General features: G+C 41.5%; 1 protein-coding gene across 3 annotated transcripts in view; it reads left to right on the top strand.

Moving 5' to 3' along the window:
* The first annotated feature begins 9647 nt into the window (after window positions 1-9647).
* RSPO2 (R-spondin 2) overlaps window positions 9648-26012 on the top strand; it is a 145309-nt gene continuing 128944 nt past the window's right edge. For 2 of the 3 annotated variants that reach the window (XM_034668870.1, XM_019799130.2), the window contains exons 1-2: window positions 9648-10085; window positions 10473-10738. In XM_034668870.1, the coding sequence (XP_034524761.1) occupies window positions 10645-10738 (94 nt within the window). In that variant the 5' untranslated portion in view covers window positions 9648-10085; window positions 10473-10644. Of the gene's footprint in view, window positions 10086-10418; window positions 10739-26012 lie in introns of those variants that run through there. The other variant, XM_002918709.4, reaches the window with a different exon arrangement.

The raw sequence follows: 26012 nt of genomic DNA, 5'->3' as shown, positions 1-26012 counted from the left end.
GCCCTGATAAGGCCACAGCATTAATTTCCTAGTATTCCTCCTAAAAAGGGCAAAAGCTGAGTCTAATTATGAGGAAATATCAAACAAATCCAAACTAAGGGACATTAAAAAAAATTTTGACTATTCTTCAAAAATATTTGGACAATGGATGACAAAGAAAGAAGTTTCAGGGTAAAGAGGACAATGAGGTATGACAACTAAATGTAGCATGTGATCCTAGATTCCCTCCTGGCCTGGGGAACAAGTAGCTGTGTTAGACAGCGTATTAGACATATTAGACAACTGAAAACATTTGCTTATAGGCTGAGTGAGATAATGATATTACATCAATGTTAACTTTCTTAATTGTGATAATGTTGAGGTTATGTGTTTGTTCTTACCCTCAGGAAGCACACACTGGAATAGTTAGGAATAACAGACTATATTTAAAACTTACTCATCATTGGTTTCAAAAAATACCTGTAGCTGTAGAGATAAAGTGAATGATAAAACAAATGCAGTGAAATTTAAATAATTGGTGATACTTGGGAAAGGGTATTTGGGTGTTTTTTTTTTAATTATATCAAAATAAAAAGTACAAAAATCAAGTAAATACTTTGGGAAGCAAAGACAATCTCTTGTTTATTTATTTACTTTTTATTGTTTATCGCTTCCCAGTTATATCTATATAACATAACATAAAATATGATACAATGTAAACGGTATAGTACAAGCTCGGTAAGGGTAGTGATCTCATCTTCCTTTCTCACTACTGTATCCTCCGCATCCATAACGGTGTCAGTATATAGGACTTCAACAACTATTTATTGAGTGAATAAAAGAACATATGGAGACAAATAACAGTAGAACACTTTTATGCCTTTAATTTTGCACTCCCCTGAAACCTTACTAAATCTTAAGTAAAATATTTTATCGAAAAGAGGGAAAAATTCTCAAAGAAAGGAGGAATAAAGACAACTGCCTAACCCCCAACCCTTCCACTTGGCAGAATATTAGGGAAATTTTCTCTGGGAAATCTGACCAACCCTAGTGAGAATAATTAAATAAATTATATTTTGATTTCTTTCACAAAATGCCTCAGTCAGTTTACTTATGGTCCATTTTTTCCTTTTAGTAAATCTCAAGTTGACAAGCATCACCCAAATGATGATTTTTTTTAAATCAGCTTTTTCATCTCTCATTTTAAAATATAAGCAAATAGCCAAGAATTGTCAAATATCAAGAAAATCCCTAAAGATGAAAGATAAAGACCAAAATAAACACATAGAAAAGCAACTGGAATAAACAAGACTAGGTACCACAAAGAAAATTTTAAAAAGAGAAAGAGAGCTCTTGCAATTAAAAAAAATGAGAAGGGCGATGGAAAATTCTCTATATGACATGAAGGATGAAGTTGAGACCATATTCCAGAAAGTAGAGAAAAAAGAGAGATGAAAAATAGGAGAGGAAATACAGAAAAATTAAAAGACCACTCAAATGTTCAATATTTGAACAACAGGTATTCAAAAAAAAAAAAAAAAGAGGGGAGCAAATGTGTATGGGAGGAGAGAGATCATCCAACAAAATAACCAAAGATCAATTATAGAACTGAAGGACATGACTTTGCAGGTTTAAAGGGCCATCAAACCTCCAGCAAGAATAATGAAAAAAGATCCACAACAAAGTACTGACAGTGAAATTTTAGACCTCCAACCTCTGGTAGGGGCTACAGACAAGAACATAAAGAAGAATCAGTAATTAGAATGGCTTTGGCCTTGTTGAAGGGATATTGGAGGGTAGAATACAGCAGGGTAATATCCCCAAACTACTAAGGAAAAATAGTCTCAATCTAAAATTTTGTATCCAGCCAACTAACCAGTTGTGAGGGTAGAACAAGGACATTTTTAAATATACAAAGTCTCAAAAAATTTACTCCTATACAAAATTGTTCCAGAAATTCTTGGAGAATGTCCTTCACCACATTGAAGGATTAACAAGGAAAGGGGAAGATGTGGGACACAGGAAACAGAAAATCCACTAGAGGTGAGAGGGAAGGGGAATTCCCAGGAGGATAGTGAGGACATCTCAGAATGACAACTATGTATCAGACCCAAAGGGTGACCGGTTCAGATGAAGCATGCCAGAGCCCTCAAGAGGAACTTTAGGAAGATGAAACTGATGGTCTACTTGGTATGAATAAACATATTAAGAGGTAATTAAGAACACCAGAAGAATGTTTGCACTGAATTTCTGGGAAGTCACAGAAAACTCTACAGAAGAGAAAACAAGGTAATGATAATTCCAGAGGAAAAAAAAGTTGCACAGGAAAGTAACCATAGTTGCAGTTTACTACATGACATGGCTCTAAATAACATCAGTCATAGTAACATGACACTTGATATTGATCTAACCATACCTGAAAGATGGGGGGATGGTGTGTAGGGAAGAAGCAGGAAGAAAAGGGAATAAGTTCTCATTTTTTTTTTATCGTGGAAATCAATAGATAATATTTATGTTGGCCATGGTTCAGTTGGGAGAACAGATTTACTGGGTGTTATAGGTGGAGTTATTATAGAAGTTAGATCTCACACAATTGTGAGAGAAACTGAGGAAATAAAGACCTGGAAGGGAAATTGGAGGATCAGAGAAGTCACTAATGTGTCTGACAAGCCAAGCATGCCCCACCACCATAGTGCTACAGCAAAGGAAGAATTTGTGGAGAGGTCTCTGGAAATCTATTGTCTCTACAGCTAGTTGTCTAGTCGTGGGCCTGGGGTCTCTCGGTCAGCAGGGCCACCATCAGGAGGAAGAAGCGCTATATATAGAAAAGTGAGTTTCAAGCTGGTACCCACTGTGTACCTCAGCTTCTGTCCATTATCACGTCTTACTACAGAAAGATCTTTAGAAAGTCTTGGCCACTGTTTTATTTCTTTCCCCCAAATCTCACGTAGATTATTCTTTTAGCCTTAACTCAGAATCATTACATGGCAGGGGATTTGGGAAATACTGTTCCCAACTTAACCCTGGTGACAGTACAAACCACGATGGTCCATCCTCTTGACAATCTGGCATCCAGCACATACCTCTGTTGACCACATTCAACTCCCAGATAAAGACAAAAGCAAATTTATGCTTCCACAGAACATGGCACACCTATCCACACAGAAACATACTGACTTCCTCCCAAAAGAGAATCTACAAAGTCTCACGTGCTCCTTTCTTCATCTTGGGATGATATTCATTCTTTTAGCTGAGTCATACTCGCTATTTCATATTTTCTGGTTTAATACTGTGATATAAGTTCAATTACAATTTACACATCTTATGCTAGATAGCAGAGGAATAAGAGATGATATTTGATATCCATATCCAATCAAGGAAGAAATGCTTATATCTGTTTCTGCAGCTAGTCATATGATTGTAGCTGGCAATTATTACTTACTTTCTCCCTAGGACTGAAATAGTAGGTGGCCTAGGAAAGTCTTACTTGATTTGTATAACAGAAAACCTTTAGGTCTGGCTTATAGAAATGGAACTTGAGTCACCACAATACAGAGTCACAGCCCTTAACCAATCCCAGCCTTGAGCCAGTTCACAGCCCCAGAGCTGCTTGAATATAGAGGAGGTCAGGTCTATTGAGCAAGGATCCTCACAGTAAGGCTGTCTCCTGGCCTTCCCAGCAGGATGTGAGGCCGTTTACTCAGATGACTGTGTTTTGGGGAAGTGGAAATAACCTGATTTTGGGGGACTAACATTAAATGATTAACACCTAAAATGTCAAGAGATAATGATACACTATATGTTAATTAATTGAATTTAAGCAAAATAAAAATAAAATAACATGTCAAGAGAGGGACTTATGAAGATTGGGTAACTAATGGCATTTTGGCTTGGATCCATCTCCCAATGGGCCTAGTGAGTTTCCAAATTCACGCTATGGATATTTCCTGTTTTGGAATGAATAGTTAGAGCAGACATACTCAGCAACTAGAAGAACCCCACATTGGTTCTCTGACCTGTGTATATATTTTTGTATTATCAGGTATATAATGTATGTATTATTATTTTTTAAATTTCTATATTGTTTCAAAGTTAAAGTGGCTTATGGGGTGCCTGGGTGGCACAGTGGTTAAGCGTCTGCCTTCGGCTCAGGGCATGATCCCGGCGTTCTGGGATCGAGCCCCACATCAGGGCTCTTCTGCTGTGAGCCTGCTTCTTCCTCTCCCACTCCCCCTGCTTGTGTTCCATCTCTTGCTGGCTGTCTCTATCTCTGTCGAATAAATAAATAAAATCTTTAAAAAAAAACAAAAACAAAAACAAAGTTAAAGTGGCTTATAAAGCATCTGCCTTTGGCTTAGGCCATGATCCTGGGGTCCTGGGTTCAAGCCCCGCATTGGGCTCCCTGCTGAGCCCTCTCCCTCCACCTACCGCTCCCCTTGCTTGTGCTCTCTCTCTCTGTCAAATAAATAAATTCTTAAAAAGATAAAGTGGCTTATAAAGATGCATATTAATATTGCAAAGTAAGCACATTAAATTGAGAAAAACACAGCAAAGGGAAAATGAGACTAGAAACATAAAATGGAGCAAGAAATGAGACTAGTACATAAAGTGCCTGCCTGTCCTATGCACTGGCGGATGGTAAGCCACAAATTTGTTTTTGAACAGTAATGCAGTTCATTATAACTGTAAGTTAAAGACAAACCAATTGCTTAGGAGAGGCCTATCTATTTTGGATCCTTGTTCTGGAAAGAGTTCTGAGAAGGGTATTTCCTGCTCTCAGAGATTACCTGTTCTATTGTTTATCCCAATTAGCATGGCTAATTGAGTGTCAAAGGAAACCTTCTCTTCATATTTATGGAACTGGGTCTAAGTCTTAAAATAGCTGGGAATCATTTTGTGACTCTTGTCGTTAACCAAGTGTAGTAACACTTCTTCCAGCAACCGCATGCGCACAGGAAAGAATGGAAATGACACATACGACTTTAGTTCAAAAGAGTTCAGAGCACATAAGATTAAATAAAGGAAATAATTGTAAAACGGCAGGTCAAATCTTGAGTTTTCTCTTATGAGCTGGTCTGAGTTGGACTTCCTTTGAAGAGAGCCTCCTGGATCTCTTCCATGAGGATGGAGAGCAAAATGAGAAATAAGCCTTATCACATCAGTCTACAGAAGAGTTCTCAAGTGGCAGAACACAGTAGTAACATTTGGAGAAGTCAAATATTTACACATTTTTCAAATGTTAAATAAGTGATTATGGTGTGGCTTTTAAAAACAACAAATTAACTTGGATAAGGACTGGTCAGTGACCTTGCTGAAGATCTTTCATATTAATTAATTTAATTATTTCATACACAATATAATAAATGAACATAGGCTATCACATACAACTAGCAAAATAAATATTCAGCTTACATTTAACAGGAAAAAAATTATACTATCAATATTGATAGAATGGCAAAAATGCCATAATTTATTTTGAGGTAATTAATGGATAAATTGCAGACTGGAAGGGCAAGTACGACATCAACAAATTTCAACGAGTAATAAAATAGTGGGAAACTTTAAATCTGAGAATGTGAATATCTGATGGCATAAAAGATAAGAGAACTCTAAGGACATTAGCTAATGAAAATGAGAGTCAGAGCCAGTCTACCAAATGTGTAAATATAAATAGTTAAGAAAGGTTCGGAAAAATTTAAATCTATTATAATGTAGCCACGTGATGCAATCATAAGATCACTAATACCTTATGGTTTTTAACGTCAAAAAATACATTAGAAGACTCTCAAATGAAAATTTAAGAAGAATGGCATGGGGAAGAGCTTTTTCAAGTATGACACAAACAGAAGTCTATACCAGAGGGGCGCCTGGGTGGCACAGCGGTTAAGCGTCTGCCTTCGGCTCAGGGCGTGATCCTGGTGTTATGGGATCGAGCCCCACATCAGGCTCCTCTGCTATGAGCCTGCTTCTTCCTCTCCCACTCCCCCTGCTTGTGTTCCCTCTCTCGCTGGCTGTCTCTATCTCTGTCAAATAAATAAATAAAATCTTAAAAAAAAAAAAAGAAGTCTATACCAGAGAACACTGACAAATTTAACTACATAAAAATATTTAAAAATTTGCAGCAATTATACACATTAAAAACAAAGAGAAAAATCATTAAGTTAAAACATTTGCAACAAAAATTACAATTTTGTGTGTGTGTGTATGTGCATATATATACATATATACATGTCATGTGTGTATATAGTCTACAAAGCAAAAATAAATGACCAAGAACATAGTGAAAGAGGTAAATGATACCTTTGGAGAGTTCACTTAAAAGGAAATTGAAATAGCTCGAACATATTAAAAACACATAATTTTATTTAAAAGAAATAAAAATTGAAAGTATGAGGTATCACTGTTTGCCTTGGAGTATCAAGGATGAGAACGTGTTGGCTAGTGTATAGGAGATGGGAGCTTTTATAGGCTGTGGTTTGATAGAACCTCTGTGGGAGGCAGGTTTAAGAATGCCCACGTACACATATCCAACTGTTCGATGCAACTTGGCTACTTTTAGGAATCTATAACACAAAGGTCAAATGAGCCATGGAAAGGTGAACTGAAGCATTGCTTAGAACAGAAAAAGATGAAGACAACCTAAAGGACTTTTGGTAGGGAGCTGGCTAAATACAACCCTACAATGACATGATACGTAATTATATAAAAAGAGCAAGAAAGTTTTTTATGAGCAGATACCAAATGAACTTTAAGATGCATGAAAAAAAATCAAGGTGCAGATTAGTGAATACAGTTTTCTACTAGTTGCATAAAAGACGGGGAAGAATATATTATATATAGTGTGTATATAGACACACACACACACATTTTCTTGAAGTATATTCAAAACCTGGAAGGTTATACCCAAATAACTGGTTGTCTCTGAGGAGGAGAATTGGCTGGCTGGGGGAGAGCCTTTTGCTTGTATCTTCTTTAAGGATTGAATTTTAGGTGTATTGATGAGTTACAAGTCAGGAAAGTAGAGTACGCAAGTTGCCTTCCATCTATAACATCATTCCCCAAACCTGCCCTCACTTGACCTCCTCTATCGCCAAGGAGTGGTATGAAGTCAATCTCACAGTATGTTTCTCTGTAAACAGACACCAGGCACGTATCTATTTATAAAGCGAGTTTAATGAAACCACCATCTAAACTCAGTTTGAAGAAAGAGTCCACTGAGTCTCTGAGATGGAGAAACTGAGCTCTGAGGCTCAACAACACATTCAGAGTTTAGAAATGAAAGGAAGCAGAAATATGGGATTAAAGTTAATGATAGTTTAGGATCCGCTTGGGTTGTATTTTTTAGTAGCAAGAACATTCCTGGGTTCTTGAAATCAGGAAAAATATTCAGTGAAAGGCAAAAAAAAAAAAATCTGCATTATCAACAAAGTGGCCCCTAAGAGATTAAGTGTGAGCCTCTAAGCACCCCAAGAACTAAGAGAGACATTTTTGAGGTTCAGTGGTGCCCTCTAAAGAGCAGAGAGACCAGGAGCAAGCACAAGAACAAAGGAATTAAGACTCTTCTTTTCTCCCAGAGCCCATTCTTGTCTTAAGAGCACCACCAACCTTCAACCGAAGTGGCGCTGTTAAAATTCTTTTTTAAAATGAAATTGATCTAGGAGTTCACTAAACTGAAAAGGCTCTCTGGCTTAAAGAAATTCCGACTGTGCCACCTAAATGATTGAAATTATGGAAAGTAATCTTTGAAGACAGAAGGTTGAAAGTGGTCTGTAATTTAACTATGAATGACATCTTTCTACACTGAAAATCTATCAGTAATGTGTTTGTCCCCACACTGGTTAGACCCCATAGAAGCAGAAACTTCTTGATAGAATTAGAAAATTGATTGTGAACCAGAGCATGGCAGAGATGGAAGAGATCTTGTTTTAATTTCCTAAGAATACAGCCAAGGAAACTGAGATCCAGAAAGTTGCCAAAGTGACCAAGGTGGTTAATGGTAGAGTTAGATCTACTTGATCTTGTGCTCGGTTTGCCCTTAAATATTTTAAAAGAAAAAAATAAGTATGCTAAAAGACACTGATAACCACTGATCAATGAAGTGGTCTTGAAGCTATACAGAAAGGCAGAGAGCTTTACTCTCCCACGGATTGAACTTCTTTAGAAGTGCAGTAAATTTGGTGTGTGCATCGTGTGAGTGGTATTTGTGATGATGGAGGGATATCTACTGGACTCTCCAAGCCATCCTGCTAAATGCTAGGCCACTCCCTAAGCTGAAATGTTTCCAGTTGCTTACAATCCTGTGATAAAAATCAAAGACTCTGAAAGCTGAGAAACAGATCCACTGTTCCTGCAGTGTGTTTTGTCAACTCTGTTCCCTGTGGGCCAGTCTCAGGGGCTGAATTTTCTTATCTAGGAAATGGGACCAGTGACCTCAACTCAGATTTATCTTGGATGTTCTCAAGCATGCATAAAGGAAATAACACTGAAGTTCTTAGCACATAAATATTGTTATGTAATAGTGATGTCTGTAAAAATAGTTATGGATAGACAATAATGGAACGGTTAATAAACATGGCTATTCTAATAGTCTTATTGTTGCAACACGATTGTGTCAAGTTTCTACATTTCTGAACATCTGAGACTGAAGGGATAGAAAAGAAAAATTAAGGGGTAGGATATGCTAATATATAGTCTTATCTACAAACATTCATACTGCCATGATTAGCAGCAAAAAAAACAAAACAAAACAAAAAAAAACTTACCTTTTGCCTAAGGAGTAAATACATTCATTCCTACAGTAATGAGGGCAGGGCAGAAGATTTCAGCAGAATGAAATTTGGCAGCACCAAAAAAAAAAAAAATCAGGTAGCATCAAGTGTATATTAACAGTAGTCCCCAAAGCCAGGGCACCCAGAAATTTAAATAAGGGCTCTTTGAGGGTGGAGAGAGAGACGAGGATTATGACTGAGAAATACTTTGGTGGAAAGTGAACTTTTCTTTAAAGAAGCAAGGTCCCAATTTCTTGAATCCTGCAAGTAAGGGACCACAAACTTTTGTAAGTTTTTCTGGAGAAGAAACAAAGTCAAGAAACAACGCTTCTGAGGATAAGCAAAAGCTATTGGAAATACGCCTTTCACTCGCTACACCGAGGGCGCATTTTAATTTCAGCCTTGCTAACAGATCTCCCTAGAAAACAAAGCCCAGACGTGAATTAAAAAGTGGCAGAAGTGTGGTATCTTTCGGGCTGCGGCTCAAGTTCAAACTCAGTTTTTCAGGAGCAGCAGTCCCGGCAGGGAGCTCAGGAAGGATGGTCTAGGACAAGCCCTCTGTCAGTCATATCCTCCCGCAGGAAGGTCAGGGCAGGGGTTGGAACCCACCCCGGAGCGCCCGAATTAGACGCCTTGGGGTGAAGTCTGCTGGGCTCCCTCGCCCGGCGCGGTCCGGGGGCGCCCCCACCCCAGCTACACTTCAGTTTAGCCGTGCACTCCAGGAAAGTACGGAGGGGATTTGCCTGGGGTTGGGCTCGCTGGCAGCTGTCAGCGCTCTTTAGGACCTCAGGGAAACCCGGGAGTTTCTGGCTTTAGGACCCAGGAACTCCGAGGCAGCCTGACATAGATGCCTTGGACCACAGCACCACCTACTTATAGAAGCATCCCGAGCCTCAGCCGGGCTGCATCTCCGTCGGAAAGGACGCTCACCACATCCCTGCGGCCTCGCGGGAGCGTTCTGTCTCCCACAGCTTGGAAAGGGAGACGTCCTAACTGTGAAGTGGCTGTGGAGTAGAGCCCGGGAAACCGCACAGTTGGACAGGGACCTAGAGGGTGAGAGCCGGTCGTGCCGGTCACCCGAGGACCGCACTCACCGGTGGGGACGCAGCATCCCCGAGGTTGCTGACGCGCCCTCCCCGCCGCGCTCCTGCTAGGCACCGCCAGCCCAGAGGACCGTGAGAGCACTGCGAACCCGCGGTGGCCGCCGGAATCCCGGAGCTGCCGGGAGCTCCCGGCGCTTCTCTGCAAACTTTTCCCCAGCCCACGTGCTAGCGAGGCGACTCGCTTCCCCAGCCCGGGATGGAGCGCCGCGCCTAGGCACGCCGCACCGTCCGAAACGTAAGTGCCACGGTAGGCGACCCGCGTCCGGCCGCCGCGGCCACCGCGCTGGGTTAGCCCACTGTGGGACCCGAGGGCCGAGGGGGGCTCCTTGAACCCTGCGCCCTTGGTGCCTTCGGAGCTCTTTCCTTTCCCTGGACCGTCCGCACAACGCCCTTTCCCCCGGGTCGGAGCCCGTAGCTCGGCAGAGGTTGCTAATTCACTGATTGTAAATCACCTTCCCCTCCAAGTCGCCCGCGGCTGTGCGCTCGGGGTTAAATTGCCCCGCGGCTCGTGCCAAGCGGTGGGTTCGCGCCCCCCTCCCTCCCTTTCTTAAATTGGGACGCGCGAAGAGGCAGCTGTGTCCTCGGGGCTCTCTCCACTCTGCTTCTCCTCCTCGTCTCCCAGGTTCGAGGCTTGAGAGATGCTGACGGCGCCGAACTGACCAGAGCGTGGCCGCCGGGCTAGTGGCCACTCTCCCTCTGCGTCTTCCGTAGCAGCGCGGTGGGCGCCGGCTCCTCGGATGAGCTATCCAATTCCCCGACTTTGAGAGGCGACTCTCCCCCGCCCGACCGCCCAGATGCAGTTTCGCCTCTTCTCCTTTGCGCTCATCATCCTGAATTGTATGGATTACAGCCACTGCCAAGGAAACCGATGGAGACGCAGTAAGCGAGGTGAGTCCTACTCTGCCGGAGGTGCGTGGGGGCGGGTCGCGGCACTCGTGCGGGGCTCCCCGGGCTCCTCTGGGCAGACAGTGCCCTCCACCCCGCTCGCGCGCGCAGCCGCTCTGCACTTTCTGGGCCCCTGAGCTCGGCAGAACGCTGTCTTTTCTGTCCTCAGAGGCGCTGCGAGCCGGAGCGAGACGTGCTGGAGAGCCGGCGCTCGCGATTAAGTGGTGCGGTCCGTATTCGGTTCGCTGCCCCGCTTCTACTCCTGAACTCCTCTTTCGCTGTCCTTTCTTATCGGCCATCCATTGTTTCTTGTTCTTCTCTTTGTCTTTCTCTTTTTTTAGTCCTCTTAACCATCTCCCCTGCAGCTCATCTGTGTCTACCTTCCCCACCCACGTGCGCCCCAGATCGCTTTGAACACGGCCTAGCTGTGCGTGCGTGTGTGTGTGTGTGTGTGTGAGAGAGAGAGAGAGAGAGAGAGAGCGCTAAGGAGGGGTACCAAGTCAAGGTGGAGGACCTACATTTACAGGGAAAGGGCAAAATTGATCTTTTTTTTCCGGAACCGAAGACTACGTGGAATGATTTACTGAACTTTTTGCATTGAGCAGCAGCAACTTGTACGCAGGTTTTCTGGGGAGCGCTGGCGTGCGGAGTGATGTTTTGGGGACAGGCCTGACTTTGCCCTCTCCGTACACTTCCCTCAAAAGTATCCTGTTTCTGCTCTCAGTGAAATTCACTTGCGGCTTTTTAACCGCTCCCTCAAATCTCCATCACTTCTGTGCGCTGCGGGGAAGGCATGTGGAAGCCTCCAGAAAGATTTCAGAGCGCTAGCTCTCAGGCAGATTTACTGTGTGCCTATTTGAGTCCTGCTGTGGCTGCAGCTAATCCAGCTGCATTTTAGGGGAAGGGTTGCTAGAGACAATGAAGTCTTCTGAGGCGGGGGGGAATTTAGACACCACCCCAACGCGCACACACACACACCCAGTCCGCGCATTACCCGGCGCATGGAAGGTGCCCAGCAGCCCCTTAGAACTATTCGTTTTCGTCTAGCAATTTGGACTCCTGCACGGTTAGAATTTGTCTTGAAGTTAACAGATTTTGATCCCCCCCCCTCCCCGGGATAGAAACGTCGCACTCACCTGTGATAGGACATGTGTAAAACTCGTTTTATGGAATCTCCGGTCCTGCACCCAGATTTTGGAGAGAGCTCTTCGCGCCTAACTTTTCATAGCTTTTTAGGACGTCCTTAAGCTGTTGCCACCTACCCCGAGGGCTGGAGATTGGCGGACCCGAGGGCAGAGCTCTGATAACTGGTGGTGTGCGACTTCCCTAACCTCTGCTCTCCAACTGACGCTACGGATCTGGTTTTTTAAAAAGTCGGCCCCTTTCTCTTTTACTTATTCCTGGCATTCGGAAAAATGCTTATTTTCAGAAATCGTTTCGCAGGAAAATGCTAGGGGGAAATTTCTTCCCAGAGGCCATGAAAGTTTAATACTGATGTTCGTCCTGAAATGTCCCTTTCCATCTCCTCCTCCACTCCTTCTCCCCACTGGCTCCTTTCTCTGCCTGGTATTTTCTTTTGAGGTGTCACTTGCAGATATGGCAATTTTTGGTTACACTGTGGTCAAACATGTTTGGAGAGGCTTTATCCCCTCTTACCAGCACAAGGTGCTGTCTACTTGGTTGGGAAAAAACGGAGATGCTTAAAGTTCGCGCAAATAGGGAAATTCCTAAGACGCTTTGCCAGGTGGTTGTTTACTGGATGACTGACCAATTCCGTGAGGTCTTTCTAATCCCCACTGCCTGTCCCATTGTGGCGGAGGAGGAATCTAACCTAGTGTTTTGGGAGAGCTTCACCCCGCGGGGCTGTTTGATAGAGGACATTACAGCACCCCTGCGGCCAGAAGCGGTATTGCATGCTCTTCCCGGGCGGAGCCATCTCTGAAGTTGGTCCTGTGTCTTCTTAGGTATCTGACACAAAACCTATTCATTTCAAAGCTGGTTTGGCAAGATCTAGCAATTACCCTCCCTAGCCCCAAGTGCTGACACTTAGAAACCCTGTTCTAAAGTGTACAATAGTAACTTTTGCCAAACCAACCTTTCGATTTAATAAAATTCAACTACTTTCAACTATGTGTAAATTGGAAAGGTGGTAAAGAAAAAAAAAATTTATCGAAGTTTGCATTTTTCCCCCTTTCTTAACAGCTGTCCCTTCCCAAATTCCAAGTTTCTGGCTAAAATAACTACGGTTTTTAAAAGTGACCACACTATCTGTGCCAACAAAGGGTGTACTGTGTTTTTAATTAAAAGTGGAACTACTTGAAGGCCTGACTAGACAGCGTAGGGTGATAGTAGCTTTTCTGCTTTGCGAGGAAGCTTAAGGATTGCATTGTGAGAGTATTGAAATGAATAGAGATCTAACTCAGGTTGTGTGAATTGTCCCTCTTCACAAACTTAAGCTGGTTTTAATTGATCTCATGTCCACTGATTGATTCTACACCAATTGTTGTGTGTACCAAACAATTGGCTTTTCCAAAGGAGATTGATTTAAATTAGTTCCTTGGTGAATGCTTGACCACTGGCCAAATCATGTCAGCAGTGACAGTTGACATACTAGAGCCTATTGTGGTACCAACATTTCCCCTTTTCCCTTTGTTTTGGATAGTGGCAGTTAAATATTACTTTCTAGGGAGAAAAGTGATTAGTACCTTAAAAAAAAGCGTGTTGTGGCTTAGAAGATCGGTTATTTTCTTGGCTTTGTGCTACTGTGTAGGCAGCGGTGATACCAGGATTGGTTAGGCTGATGCCTGCGAGCTGATTTCTTTTCTTCTATATTCCATCTGCAAATAATCAAACCTTCACCGTGGAGTGTTCTCAGGACTCCTTTGGCTTTATGTTTAGTCTGCTGTGTGATCTCAGATGCTCTATAATATCATTTTCTTAATGAAATAAAATTCTTGGCAGAGGTTAGATAATTTAGTCAGTTAAAATCAATTGCATCCAGTTTGGAATAGAGAGCAAATATATCATTTAACTGTATGTTCTATTTCAAAATAGAGCCAGAGGATTGAGAGAATAGAATGTCAACCTTCCCTACTTTTGGCCAAACCTAGTATGGGGGAGACCATCCTAAACAACAACACTTACACTCTTTCTTCCCCTGCTTTAGAAAACAAAATTCTAAAATAAAAATATATTTGATAATCATTAATAGGGCCTGGTAGCATTAATTTTTATTTAGGCACAAACACAACAGAGAATGACAATTGTGCAGAGAGGAGGCACATGCCAACATTTTGAAAAGCTGGTTGACAATTCACATGTTGTCTACATGGTAACAGTTGTAACTCCTTGGCCCCCTCACCCCACCCTCTCATTCAGAAGCGTGGCCATTATTAGCTACTGTTAACCCCCTGCCTGTACCTGTCTTGGAACCACTTATGGTTTATTTGTAGGGCAAACTGGGCACATTTGTTTCATTTCTCGGAATGGTTGTAAGCCACATTTCAGGTTGAATTACTGAAAGGTGGATAGACAAATCATAACTTTATTATGGTTTCTGGGATTTCTTGAGCTTGGTATTCAGTGACTTAATTTTCTATCTCCTTCCTTCTGTTTATATGCCCAATCACATTTTAACCAGGGATCTATGAAAACTTCTTGATAAAACTCCTTAAAAAGCAGCAAGTCTCCCAGATATGTAATTGGAGTTTCTGGTGGTTGGATGGTAGGGGGCATAGTAGGACAAATGTTTCCCGCCTAGCCTTTTCCATAGTAAAGCCTCGGCTTCTCCCTCCGTAACCTCTCATTTTCCTTAAGATTAGATTTGGCTTCTTCCGTGAAACTGAAGTGTTTATCACCAACAGTGTGGTATGTATCTGGTAACTGAGGCTGGTGAAAAACCTAAACATTTTCTCTTAAATGCTATCGGGCTAAATTAAAATTTAATGAAGAGATTTGGAGATACTTGGCTTTACAAGTGCTGTTAATGATCACGTATTTCTCATTGGTATTCTTTCAAAAACACAGATGATAGGTCACATGGAACATATTTACCTAAACTTAAATGAGAAAGCTTTAAAATATGTCTTTTATATTACCTTTAAGTTCCAGAGTATTTCTGAAAATCTCTTGTGATGTTTAACTTTGCATGTAAATACGCTCTTTTCTTGTCCTCTGTGAATGAGCTGTTTTGTTCTTCTAGCCTAATTCTAGGTTTTTCTGCCTAGTATCTTACCAGGGCACAAAGGTTAAAAAACTGCTGTGTCTCCACCAAACTTTTATTATGCTACTGAAATTTGGAAGTGATTCAGAATAGGTGATGTTCTCCCAGGCCTCCATTTAATTCTGGCTTTATCTGCTTATAAATCCAGCTCGGGTAGAATCCAATATTTGCGGAATCACAAGTTGGAAATGACACTTCTAATTCCTTAATGCAAAACCACTTCTTGACTTATTAAGAGACTGACCGGCCAGTGTATGGATTACCCAGGATAATTTTTACTTCGTTCCTTCCAACTGACTGCCTTTTAAACCTCCTCGCATCCTTGGGGATAAGCACTCCTACCCCTCCTAAGTGCAGGAAATAAATGACAGGCAAATCATTTGATACAATGCTTGATAACCACTGTGCTAAAAGGGGATGATAAGCCCTGGGATGAAAATAGTTTTAAACTTTCTTCCCCCCCAAATGTCATCATTTTTCCCCATTATCTGCAACAATCAAGGATTAATCATAGGTACAGTGTTGCATGTCCATATGCATACATTTTCATATTTTAGCTGGAATAAATATGGAAGGTACCAATGATGGGAATTTATGGAATAAATACTGAAGGTGCTAATTAATGCTGAAGAGAACACTCAATGTATATAATTAGATCTATGTTCAGGGAGGGATATATACGTATAGGTGTATGTGCATTTGTGGGCTTGGAGAGAAAGGGGTTCTGTGGAAATCAGATCTTTGGAACTAAGAAGGATTTTCACTCTTCTTTCCCAGTTACTCTCTTGTCCTCTTTCCCAGACAAGACGGTGGGACCAGGAAGTGATGGGGGAAGGGGAGAGGTAATGAGTAACGGGAATGTGTTTTTATTCTTCCTAAGGCCTGCCCCCAACCTGTTCTGCTCTTTTCTAGGACCCCTCCATGCCAGTCACCGTCTTTTAGAGCATGGTGCTTTCCCACAATCCTAAAATTCTTAATTTCCTTCTTCTTTGCATTGCTTTCCAATCTCTTCCCTTTTTCTTCACTCGTCCCCTTCCCTTCTCTTGATTAACAATCTTGTTCCATTCACCCTTTAGTCAGTTACAATCTGCCTTCTGCATCCACCACTTTATTGAAAAGATTTTCTTAACAGTCCTCCTTATAGTCCCCTCCTTGCGAGGCCACCAACATCATGACAGCCCTCCATGACTGCTTCCTCTGGAGATATCCCTCCTTTCCAAAGAAAGTCTCTTCCTCTGACTAGTGACCTCACACTCTAATTTTGCTTCCCATATTCTGCCCATTTCTCTTATTTGGTCCCCTCATTCAGAGAAGGTGTAGACTATTGTTTATTTTCCTTTATTCTTTCCCTTCAAGGGATTTTACCCATCCCTGTATCTTCAACTGTTACTTCCATGTAAAGTCCTTCAACTCCAGCTTCAACTTAAAAAAATTCTTTTTCTTTTTAGCTTCAGATTCTATTCCCCTCTGACTCCCAACTACTGCTGTATGGATAGATAGGCCGTGCACCCTCATATACAGATAGATATTATGTTCTGTGCACACGCAAACTTGACAACTCCTGCCCCTTCTGTGCCCTCTCCCAAACGTGTTTTCCACCTGTGTTTCTTCTTCTATTCATGAGGTTTGTAGGAGTCGAGGCTGAAAGCCTCCTTGTAGCCTTTGTCTTCCCTGTTGTCTCTTTCATTGGTTCATTCGGTCTTAGTCTAGTTCAGAAAGGTTTATATCCACCCCATCCTTTCCATTCCCAAAAGTACTTCCTAGCTCTGACCCTCACGGACTCCTCTCCCAGCATCTACTTCTTCTTTACTCCATCCTTCACTCAATGCTGCCGTGTTGAAGGTTTCTCAGCCACGGATCTGATCATGTGACTTCTGTTAATAAACCCCAACCCTCCAGGTCTCCACACTGACCACAGAAACCTTGCCAGCCTCTTTCACACAGTATTCCAGGCTGTCCTCACCACCTAGTGGCAGCTCCTTTCCAAGTTTCCACCATCCTGGAAGTGCTACACGCTTTAGCTTTACCGGGTTACTCCATTTCCAAACACACCATGTGTTTTGAGGGTTTTTGTTTTGTTTTGTTTTTTAAAAGATTTTTTATTTAATTGGCAGAGATAGACAGCCAGTGAGAGAGGGGACACAAGCAGGGGGAGTGGGAGAGGAAGAAGCAGGCTCCCAGCGGAGGAGCCCTATGTGGGACTCAATCCCAGAACGCCGGGATCATGCCCTGAGCTGAAGACAGATGCTTAACGACTGTGCTACCCAGGCGCCCCATGTTTTGAGGTTTTGAAGTTGAACATCTGCATGCCCAGCTGAATTCACTGCCTTTAGCAATCCCCCCCCCCCGGAATTTTCTGCCTTTTTTTCCTGAAGCCAAAATCCATTATTCCCTCATAGCTTTCTCAGCTTTCTGTGCCACTCTTCAAGCATGCTCTTATTTTCCCCTTTATTCTGGTTATTTTCCAAATGTCTTCTCCATACTGTATTTCAGTCTCCTCTAGGACAGCACTGCCGATTCCTCTCTGTATCCCCGAAGCCAGCCTCACAGAGTGCTTCTGCACAAATAGTGGCTGAACAAAGCCATTGACGACGAGATTTTGTTTGCCCTTAAAATAATTTTGGTGACTTAATGAGAAGTTTTTTAAAAAAAAATTTCTAAGTTCTTTGCACATAGTTGAAGCTAGAATGCATTCTTAGGTATCATCTCATTATTGGCTTGTCTTCAAAGTTGAAAGACAAAAACCATCAAGATAGAAAGGCCTTCCCAGCCCAGCCCTCTTTCTGAAGTCTATTCTGATAATTTTCAGAATTTCGTGGAGCACACTGATGCCTGTTGGAGTATCTGTGTACCAATTTATTTGAATGATCGAGCACTCCACATGGCCGGGGAGTTTGGGGCAGGGAAAGGGAAATTCTGGGGTGGGGTAATCTATATTTTAAAAGCTTTTCTTCTAGAGAAAGGGTCAACCAGAGATTTGACTTTTTTCATCCCCAAACACTTTTCCCATGGGAATAATCATTTAGGGGAAAATAAAAGTGGTATTTCTCTTCCTAAAAAGCAATAATGTACATAGTGCAGGAAAACTTTTCAAACTGCATCCTTGTGTTTGCGCCTTGAGTATACCAGAACTATGCAGACCGATCTATGGGAGATGTGGGTGTGTGTGTATGAAAATAAATTCTTCTGTAGGTGTCAAGAGAGGACATAATTTTTTTCTGTACAGTGCCTTCTGGGAAAGCATTGCCGTTTCACTGTTTGGAGGAGGCGCGACCTGTTCGACCGAATTGGAAGGTGAAATGTGATTTTAAAAACTAATGGTTAAGTGGAAAGTAGCTGGAACTAGAATGCAGTTCTCCTGAATTCCCTGGCTTTTCCTGGACACAGTACATGTCCAACATAAATGCTCATTTAAAAAAAAAAATCACCTTTGAACCCATTCAGGAGTTCTTTGAACCACAGAATTCTATTGACCTCAGAACTTCTACAATTCCTAATTGTGCTAATAAAATAACAATATTAAGTAACTGAAGGCCAACTAGGTGGGCAGCTGTAGTACAGGACCGCAAGTGGGATCTGGTTAAAAAAATTTTGCATGCTTGTCTTGTTCAATTTTTTTTTATCATTCTTTATTTTTTAAAGATAATCATTTTTGTATAACTTTGAGGAACCTCTTATTTCTTGTATCCCAGTTGCCAGAAAAAATTCGTGTGTCTGTATTTGTGTGTGCTCGTGCAGATGTGTCAACGTGTGTATGTAGATGTGTGTGTGTGTATATTTTATGTGTACTCACATGTTATACCATCAGAATAACCAATCAAGATTAGAGAAAAGCTATTAAATATTCTTTTACTCTTAAAATATAGAGAAACTAATTGTAGGTGGCTTTCCTTCTTACCTAGCTGCTTGGGGAAAACCCTTAACATTTATTTAAAATCTTTCAGTTCTCAACACTTGAAGGCTCTTAAGGGTGCTTAGAGTTTAACTTATTTAGCACATTTCTGTTGAGCAGGGTTTCTTAACTTGGGGTCCAGACATGGAGCCAGGGTTTTTGTGAGTCCCCTGAAACCAAATGCAAACCCCCCCCCCTTTTTTTAGGGTAGAGAGGATCTAAAGCTTTCACTAAAGTCTGAAAATGGCCCTGATTCATCCGTTTCCTTCAATAAGCTCCTAAAGTAATAGCAGGTAGACCTTCTTAATTAGCCTGATGCCAAATGGCTGGTTCAAATTGATATACACATTTGTTTTCTAAAATTCTGTTTTCCAGGTGTGGGTTTCCAGCCATATGCCCTGTATATATTGCACAATGTGAGGGAACATCAGAGGCGCTATCTCAAGCTTATCTCAGTGAATAATTACTTAGCTATTGATCCCTTACTCGAAGACAATGGATATTTAATTCTCTCAATTCCTCTAAAAAGTTTGTCGAAGTACAAAATACACAGAATAAGGGGTTTTTGTTAAAATCCTCTTCTCATGTGGTCTAGTTATCTCATTAATAAAGCAGAATATGAAGTCCTTAGACATTGCTGTTGTGGTTTCCCAGCTGATGACATCCGCGGGCCCTGACGGGACTCCTCTGTATTGTGCTGCTGGTTCACAGATGGGTCAGAACCAGCCTGAACATTCTCCAGTTCAGGTCCAGGGGGCTTCTGCTAGGCGTTTGCTGCCTGGTCAACACATTTGATAATTATTCTACCAGGATGGCCTTCGTGTCTCGCCTACTGCTGGATATAACTTGCCAACCAGCCATTTGGCAATTAAGACTCAAAGACCGATAGAGGGCACACTTTGCATTCTTTTCCTTGTGCTTTGTTCTCTGATGTTCTCTAGGGTGTGTGCTTACTTCGCTTTGTCCTGTTCGTTGGTTCAGGTGGGAAAACTGTGCTTTCTCCAGTAAGATTGATGCTGTGATCATCTTGATATCCACACAGAAGAAGAAAAAAGGAACAAATAAAGACCTTTCGGACTTACTGGGGCATTTCAGGTTTGGGTCCCTAATCCTTTTGACAAAGCCTCACCGAAAGGCAAACTTAACCAACCTCACAGTTTTAAGATCTGTGAGATAAAGATTATGTCAACTCAGAGGTAGATTCCAGCTTCTGTGGTCACTTTGGAAAATGTTAGTTTTATTAAAAAAAATGAAAACAAAAACAAAAACGTTTTTTCCATGAAGGGGATACCTGAAAATTCAAGCAACTGGTAAAATTGGGAATTGTCCAAAACAACTGCAAATTAATACTCAACAATTAATTGTTTGCCAAATTCTTTAATCTTTATGGAAAATATCCATTTCTTATAATGAATTTCTCACATTTTTGTCTGTTGAGAATAGTGAAAATTGTCCCATCTTATTTTGAAAAATCTAATTTTTTTTTTTAAAGGTTCTCTTTCCTCCTCATGTAATGAAGTCTGGTGGAGGATTTAAAAATTCTCTGGCTCCTAATTGTTCACCTTACCGGCTGTGTTCTAATGCCTCCTTGTAGATAAAAGCTGGCTTTTAATGGTGAGGGAGTTGCTGGATCATCATTACGATCTTGCGTATTTATCACACTTCCGCCCCCCCGCCACCCCCCCAGACCAGTTTTCAGTTGAGTTGAATCATAGTGAAGTCAATATCCCTATGACCAGGCGGCGGATCCTGTCCCCATTGTGCCTCCCCCACCGTAGCCTTTTTGGGATAACTAAGGTATCTTTTTGTTCTTTTCCACCACCATCAGTGGTCCTTGACGACTCCGCGCTGAATGAAAAACCCTTGGCAGCCCAGGAGATTGAGAAGAACTGCACCTGGGGCTCCAAGTTTACCATCATGAGATATAAATTAAGGGAGTCCTGGTCTTTGGCTTGTCATGCCCTCTGGGTAGTTCTTGTAGGTAGAAGACGACTTTAAAATTAACGCTAGTTCTTGATGCTTGAGTCTTGATGTTTTAGAGGTTTTTTGTTCTTGGAAGGTAGGTGTGTGTGTGTGTGTGTGTGTGTGTGTGTGTGTGTGTGTGTGTGTAAGGGTCAGGTTTATAGGGGAATTTTGAGGAACCCTTGGGTATTCTGGGCTCTTCTAAGTAGATAAAAGGAAGTGGAAGTGAACAGCTGTAGTTTGGGTGAGCGGAATGAGCAAACTAGATTAAAATTTTCTATTTAAGGATCTGGAATCTCTCTAATGTTTTGGGAGAAGTTAGGGCTTCCTATCTGTAGCATTCCTTCTACTGGTGAAAGATACCTTGTGGTCACTGCCCTTCCGTCAGGTTAGTGTAATACAGAAACTTTGTTAAAGTTAGGAGACTGACTAACTTAAAAACTGAAATGTTGTTTGATAATGGACAGCTGTGGTTCCCAGGAACATGATTAGTGGGTTGAGGTTGGTTGGTTGTGGAGTTAGGGAAACCATTGACCACAGCGTCTGCTGGTCAATAAATCTTGCAGTGGCTGATGTGACTCTTGACTGAATCTTGTCAATTACGAATGATTTTTTTTTTTTGTCCCGCCTTTAAATACTATTCTGTAAAGTGACTTAGGGTTTGGAAACTGTCTCTTGAAAATTGTCCAAAATTATGAATTTGGTGCAATGTGGTTGTTCCCTTATGCAGAAATAAGATAATTGGTCCTTTGCAACTGCTGTGGGTGATCAACATGATTTTGATGTGAAAGTGACTCAGTATTAACTGTTGTAAAGTCTTTGGCAAACTTCAAGGAGACTTCTCTTTGTTGAATTTTGAAAGTTTTGAAGAGATGGGAGAGCCTGGACTTAGGGGAAGAAAGGGCAGGAACAAGATCACTCCTGTTCAAGACTTGTGGCCTGTCATGTGGAAAAGGGATGTGATTTATCCTAACTTTTGGAATTAGGGGAAAAATGAAGGAGGCTCATAGGAAATTTCCAGGTGTATATAGGGAACTATTCATTAATGGAAGAGACCCTTTCTTGATGATGTCTGGAGATTGCCTTTTTCCCCCAACAGGGTATTTCTTCTTTTTCTTTCTTTTTTCTTTTTCTTTTTCTTTTTTTTTTTTTAACAGAGGGTATTTCTTAAGAGTGTTGTAAAGCCAGTGACTGTACTGAGTGTTGAGGGATCTCTAAGGACCATTCGCACCATGATCACATCTGTAATGCATCTGGCATCTACTAGGTACTTAAATAGAAATTCTTTTTATTTTTTTATTTTTTTTTATTTCTTCAATATCCTGTTTTTATTTCCTTTGGATATATACCCAAAAGTGAAATTGCTGGATTATATGGTAAGAGTAGTCTTAATTTTTTGAGGAAACTCCATACTGTTTTTCATAGTGGTTGAACCAATTTACATTCCGACCAACAGTGTAGGAGTTCCTTTTTTTTTTTTTTAATGTTTTTTTATTACATTATGTTAGTCACCATACAGTACATCCCTGGTTTCTGATGCAAGGTTCGATGATTCATTAGTTGCGTATAACACCCAGTGCACCGTGCAATATGTGCCCTCCTTACTACCCATCACCAGCCTATCCCATTCTCCCACCCCCTCCCCTCTGAAGTCCTCAGTTTGTTTCTTAGAGTCCATAGTTTCCCATGCTTCTTGTTGACAACCATTGACTGGAATTATAAGGCTCTTACCTTTCTGAGCAGAATACTAAACCAAATTACTTCATTGGATTCTGCATCATAGGCCTCTGAGTCACCATTTTAAACATTTGTAATAAACACTACTATAGATAGTGAAGTTTAATCTGAATTCCAAAAAAAAAAAAAAAGGAAAGAAGACCTATTTCTCAATTCTTACATGACCATTATGTCAATTTCTAGAATGCTTCATTGTAAGAAAGCCAGATTTCAATGCAGCTGTAGCCAGCATGGGTTATGCCATACAAATATCTTGCTTCCTTGAATAGGTTTACTAGACTGGAAGATAAATAAGTGTTTGACCAAAATGCATTAATAATAGCTTGCACTTAGGAAAATACAATCGGCTATAAAAATCCTTTTGGGAAAGGTAGAGAAATGCAGGTATATCATCAAATGTTAGTTACTGACTTATGTTTGAGAGTGGGGAGTAATGAATTGTCCACTTTGAGGGACACCTCTGGTCTAGAAAAGGACTCTTATCAGCCTTGTTTGGAGCGATATTTTATTAATGATTAGGTTGAAGACAGAAGGTATTACCAACCACACTTCTGCATGCTGTGAAGTTGAACGGGACATTTCAATGTTGGTCGATGGGTTACAAGAAGATGCCGATGGCTGGACATGACAAAATGAACTTACGAGTGAAATTTTAAGAGAAAACAAATGTAGAGTTTTTCCTCTTAAGATCAAAGAAGAAATAAGGGAGGACTAGGATGTTGGAGACAAGGGGTTATCATTGATTTCTGACTCCTCCTGAGGTTATGATGTAATACAGTTGCAAAAAGTAGTTGGCTACGTTAAGAGGATTATTTACCTAGATTGAAGAATGAGGCAGAGGAAGGTCCCCAGCTCGCACCCGTGTTCTGTTCCGTTCTGGATGTCATGACTTTTAGAAGTGTGCCGGCAGCACATGCTACAATACTGTATTGATTTCCGAGGGCTGCTGTAACAGGTGCCACAAACTAGGTGGCTTAAGAGAACAGATGTTAATTTCCTCCCGTTTCTGGAGGTTAGAAGTCCAGCATTAAGGGGTCAGTAGTCCATGTACCAGCTGAGACTGCAGAGGGGGAAAATCCTTTCTGGCCTCTTGCAGCTTCTGGAAGCTCCAGACGTTCTTTAGCTGTTGGCTGCCTAACTCCAAAGTCTGCTCCGGCTTCACATGGCTGTCTCCCTTCTGTGTTAGTCTCTCTTCCTTTTTACAAGAATACCAGTTACTTGGATGAGGGCCCACTCCAATGACCTCCTGTTAACTTGATTACAGCTGCAAAGGCACTATATCCAAATAAGTCTACATTCGTAGTTATTGGCGATTAGAACTGCATTTCTTTTTGAGGGACACATGTCAATCCAAAGCCAAGTCCTAACCTGTGCCAGACCTTTAGGTTCTTTATGTCCTCATTTTCATAAGGAATATGAATAAGTGGAATAAGTATTAATTATACCTCAATAATTAGTATTAATGGCAATAGAAGTAGAATGATTGTGTTCAGCTGTCCCACCTCTACTAGACTATGTGCTGTACATACAGGAGGGTATTAGTGGATCCCTCGACTTGGGCACATAGTGGCCTGACGGGTGAAGATGATTTAGACAAGGTTTATGGGTATGGACTAGAAGACTTCAAATTCTTTCCCATCTCTGAAGTTCTATGAAACTGTACAAATCCCAAGAATCACCTGAGCGTGTTTATTACTTTTTCAAATAACCATGAATCAAATTGGCTCTTATTGTTTAGCTGGAGTTGAAAAATCTGTTTTACTGATTTCCTATTGAGGTTGAATGAACTCCAAGAGCTGTGAGCATCCTTTGCAGAACATTACTACAGTCTCCATATTGTCCTACGGTATGTTGCTTCTGGTGTTAGAGGTATTTTAAATCAGTTCCCTTTGATTTTGAGTGACATCCAATATTGTTATATTCATACTCATTTGCTAGTAGAACATTATTTTAAATGTTCTCGTATTTTTTTTTATTTTTTAAAGATTTTATTTGAGAGCGTGCATGCGGAGAAAGTGAGAGAGCCCATGAGCAGGGGGAGGGGCAGAGGGAGAAGCCGACTCTTCACTGAGTGGGGAGCCTGACAGGGGACTTGATCCCGGGACCCTGGGACCATGACCTGAGCTACCCAGGTGCCCTGTTCTCACATTTTAAATGTGAAAATTTTCAAACATACACAAAGGCAGGGAGGGTACATAATAATTCTCCATATGCCCGTCGCTCAAATTGAATAAATACTGAGATTTTGCCACACTTCATTTATTCTTTAGTTTTTTTAAATTTATGCTTATAAAGCAAATCTCTATTTTTACCTTAAGTATTTCTGAATGCATGTCTTACAAATATGGACTTTTCTTCCCAAACCACAAGGTCATTCACATTAGTTAATTGGTTATTACTTGGTAACATCTCTTAATCAGTATATAATCAGACTTCACCAATTGCCTCAAATGTCTTGGTACAGCTGGTATGTATGGATCAGCATTCACATAACACCCGCTCACTGTCCTTGCTTGGTAGGTTCCTCGAGTTCCTTTGATTCTAGACCAGTACTTCCTTCCCATGCCATTGACTTACTGGGAAAAAAATCAGGTCAGTTTCTGCAGGATGACGTTCTGGGTTTTTCCATTTGCTCCCTTATGGTGGGGGGCGGGGGGCTTTTGACTTATTCCGCTATCCTCCATATTTTTGTAAACTAGAAGCTTACCTTGAAAATTTGATTAGATTGGCATTCCACTGTCTTGGCTAGAACACCTCACAGGTGCTGTGTGTGCTTCATACTACCCCACATCCGGGAGCCCCCAACACCCCGTTGTGCCAGTCTTGGTGATGCTAAGATGAATCACTGGGTTCCTGTGGTAACAGCCTGATCCCTCCACTTGAAGGTTCCCATTAACCTGTCATTGAATGGGTTCTTCCATTGATGATTTTTGCTGAACCATCAGTTTCATGAGGTGTTACAAAATAGGTTTTTCCTCTAATTTTACTCCTTTGACATTTATTAGCTAAAATCCTATTTAAAAAACTGTTCTTTTCCAAAGGTATTTTGTTACAATGAAACACAGTTCTTGTTTCTTGTTTTTAGTTTTAAAGATTTTATTTGAGAGAAAGCGCACACCAGCAGAGGGAGAGTGAGAGGGAAAAACAGACTCCCTACTGAGCAGAGGGCCCAGTGTGGGGCTCGATCCCAGGGCCCTGAGATCATGACCAGAGCTGACGGCAAACATTTAACCAACAGAGCCACCCAGGTGCCCCAAAACACAGTTCTTATAGGAAAAGCAGGCAATAGGCCTCACTCTTCCCCTTTAATGGCCAACGTTCAGAGGAAGGAGTGGATGCGTGTTTGGCCAGCGGGTTAACTTCACTGCAAGCAAATAAAATGCTTTGATTTGTGTCAGGCCATTGCCTGTCAGAGGAGGCAAAATCTTCCCATAGCTTCTGCCTACTGAAACGTTAGTGGTCAA

This window comes from Ailuropoda melanoleuca, chromosome 9 (genome assembly GCF_002007445.2).
Source record: "Ailuropoda melanoleuca isolate Jingjing chromosome 9, ASM200744v2, whole genome shotgun sequence".
Taxonomy (NCBI): Eukaryota; Metazoa; Chordata; class Mammalia; order Carnivora; family Ursidae; genus Ailuropoda; species Ailuropoda melanoleuca.
This window is presented reverse-complemented; position numbering and strand designations above follow the sequence as displayed.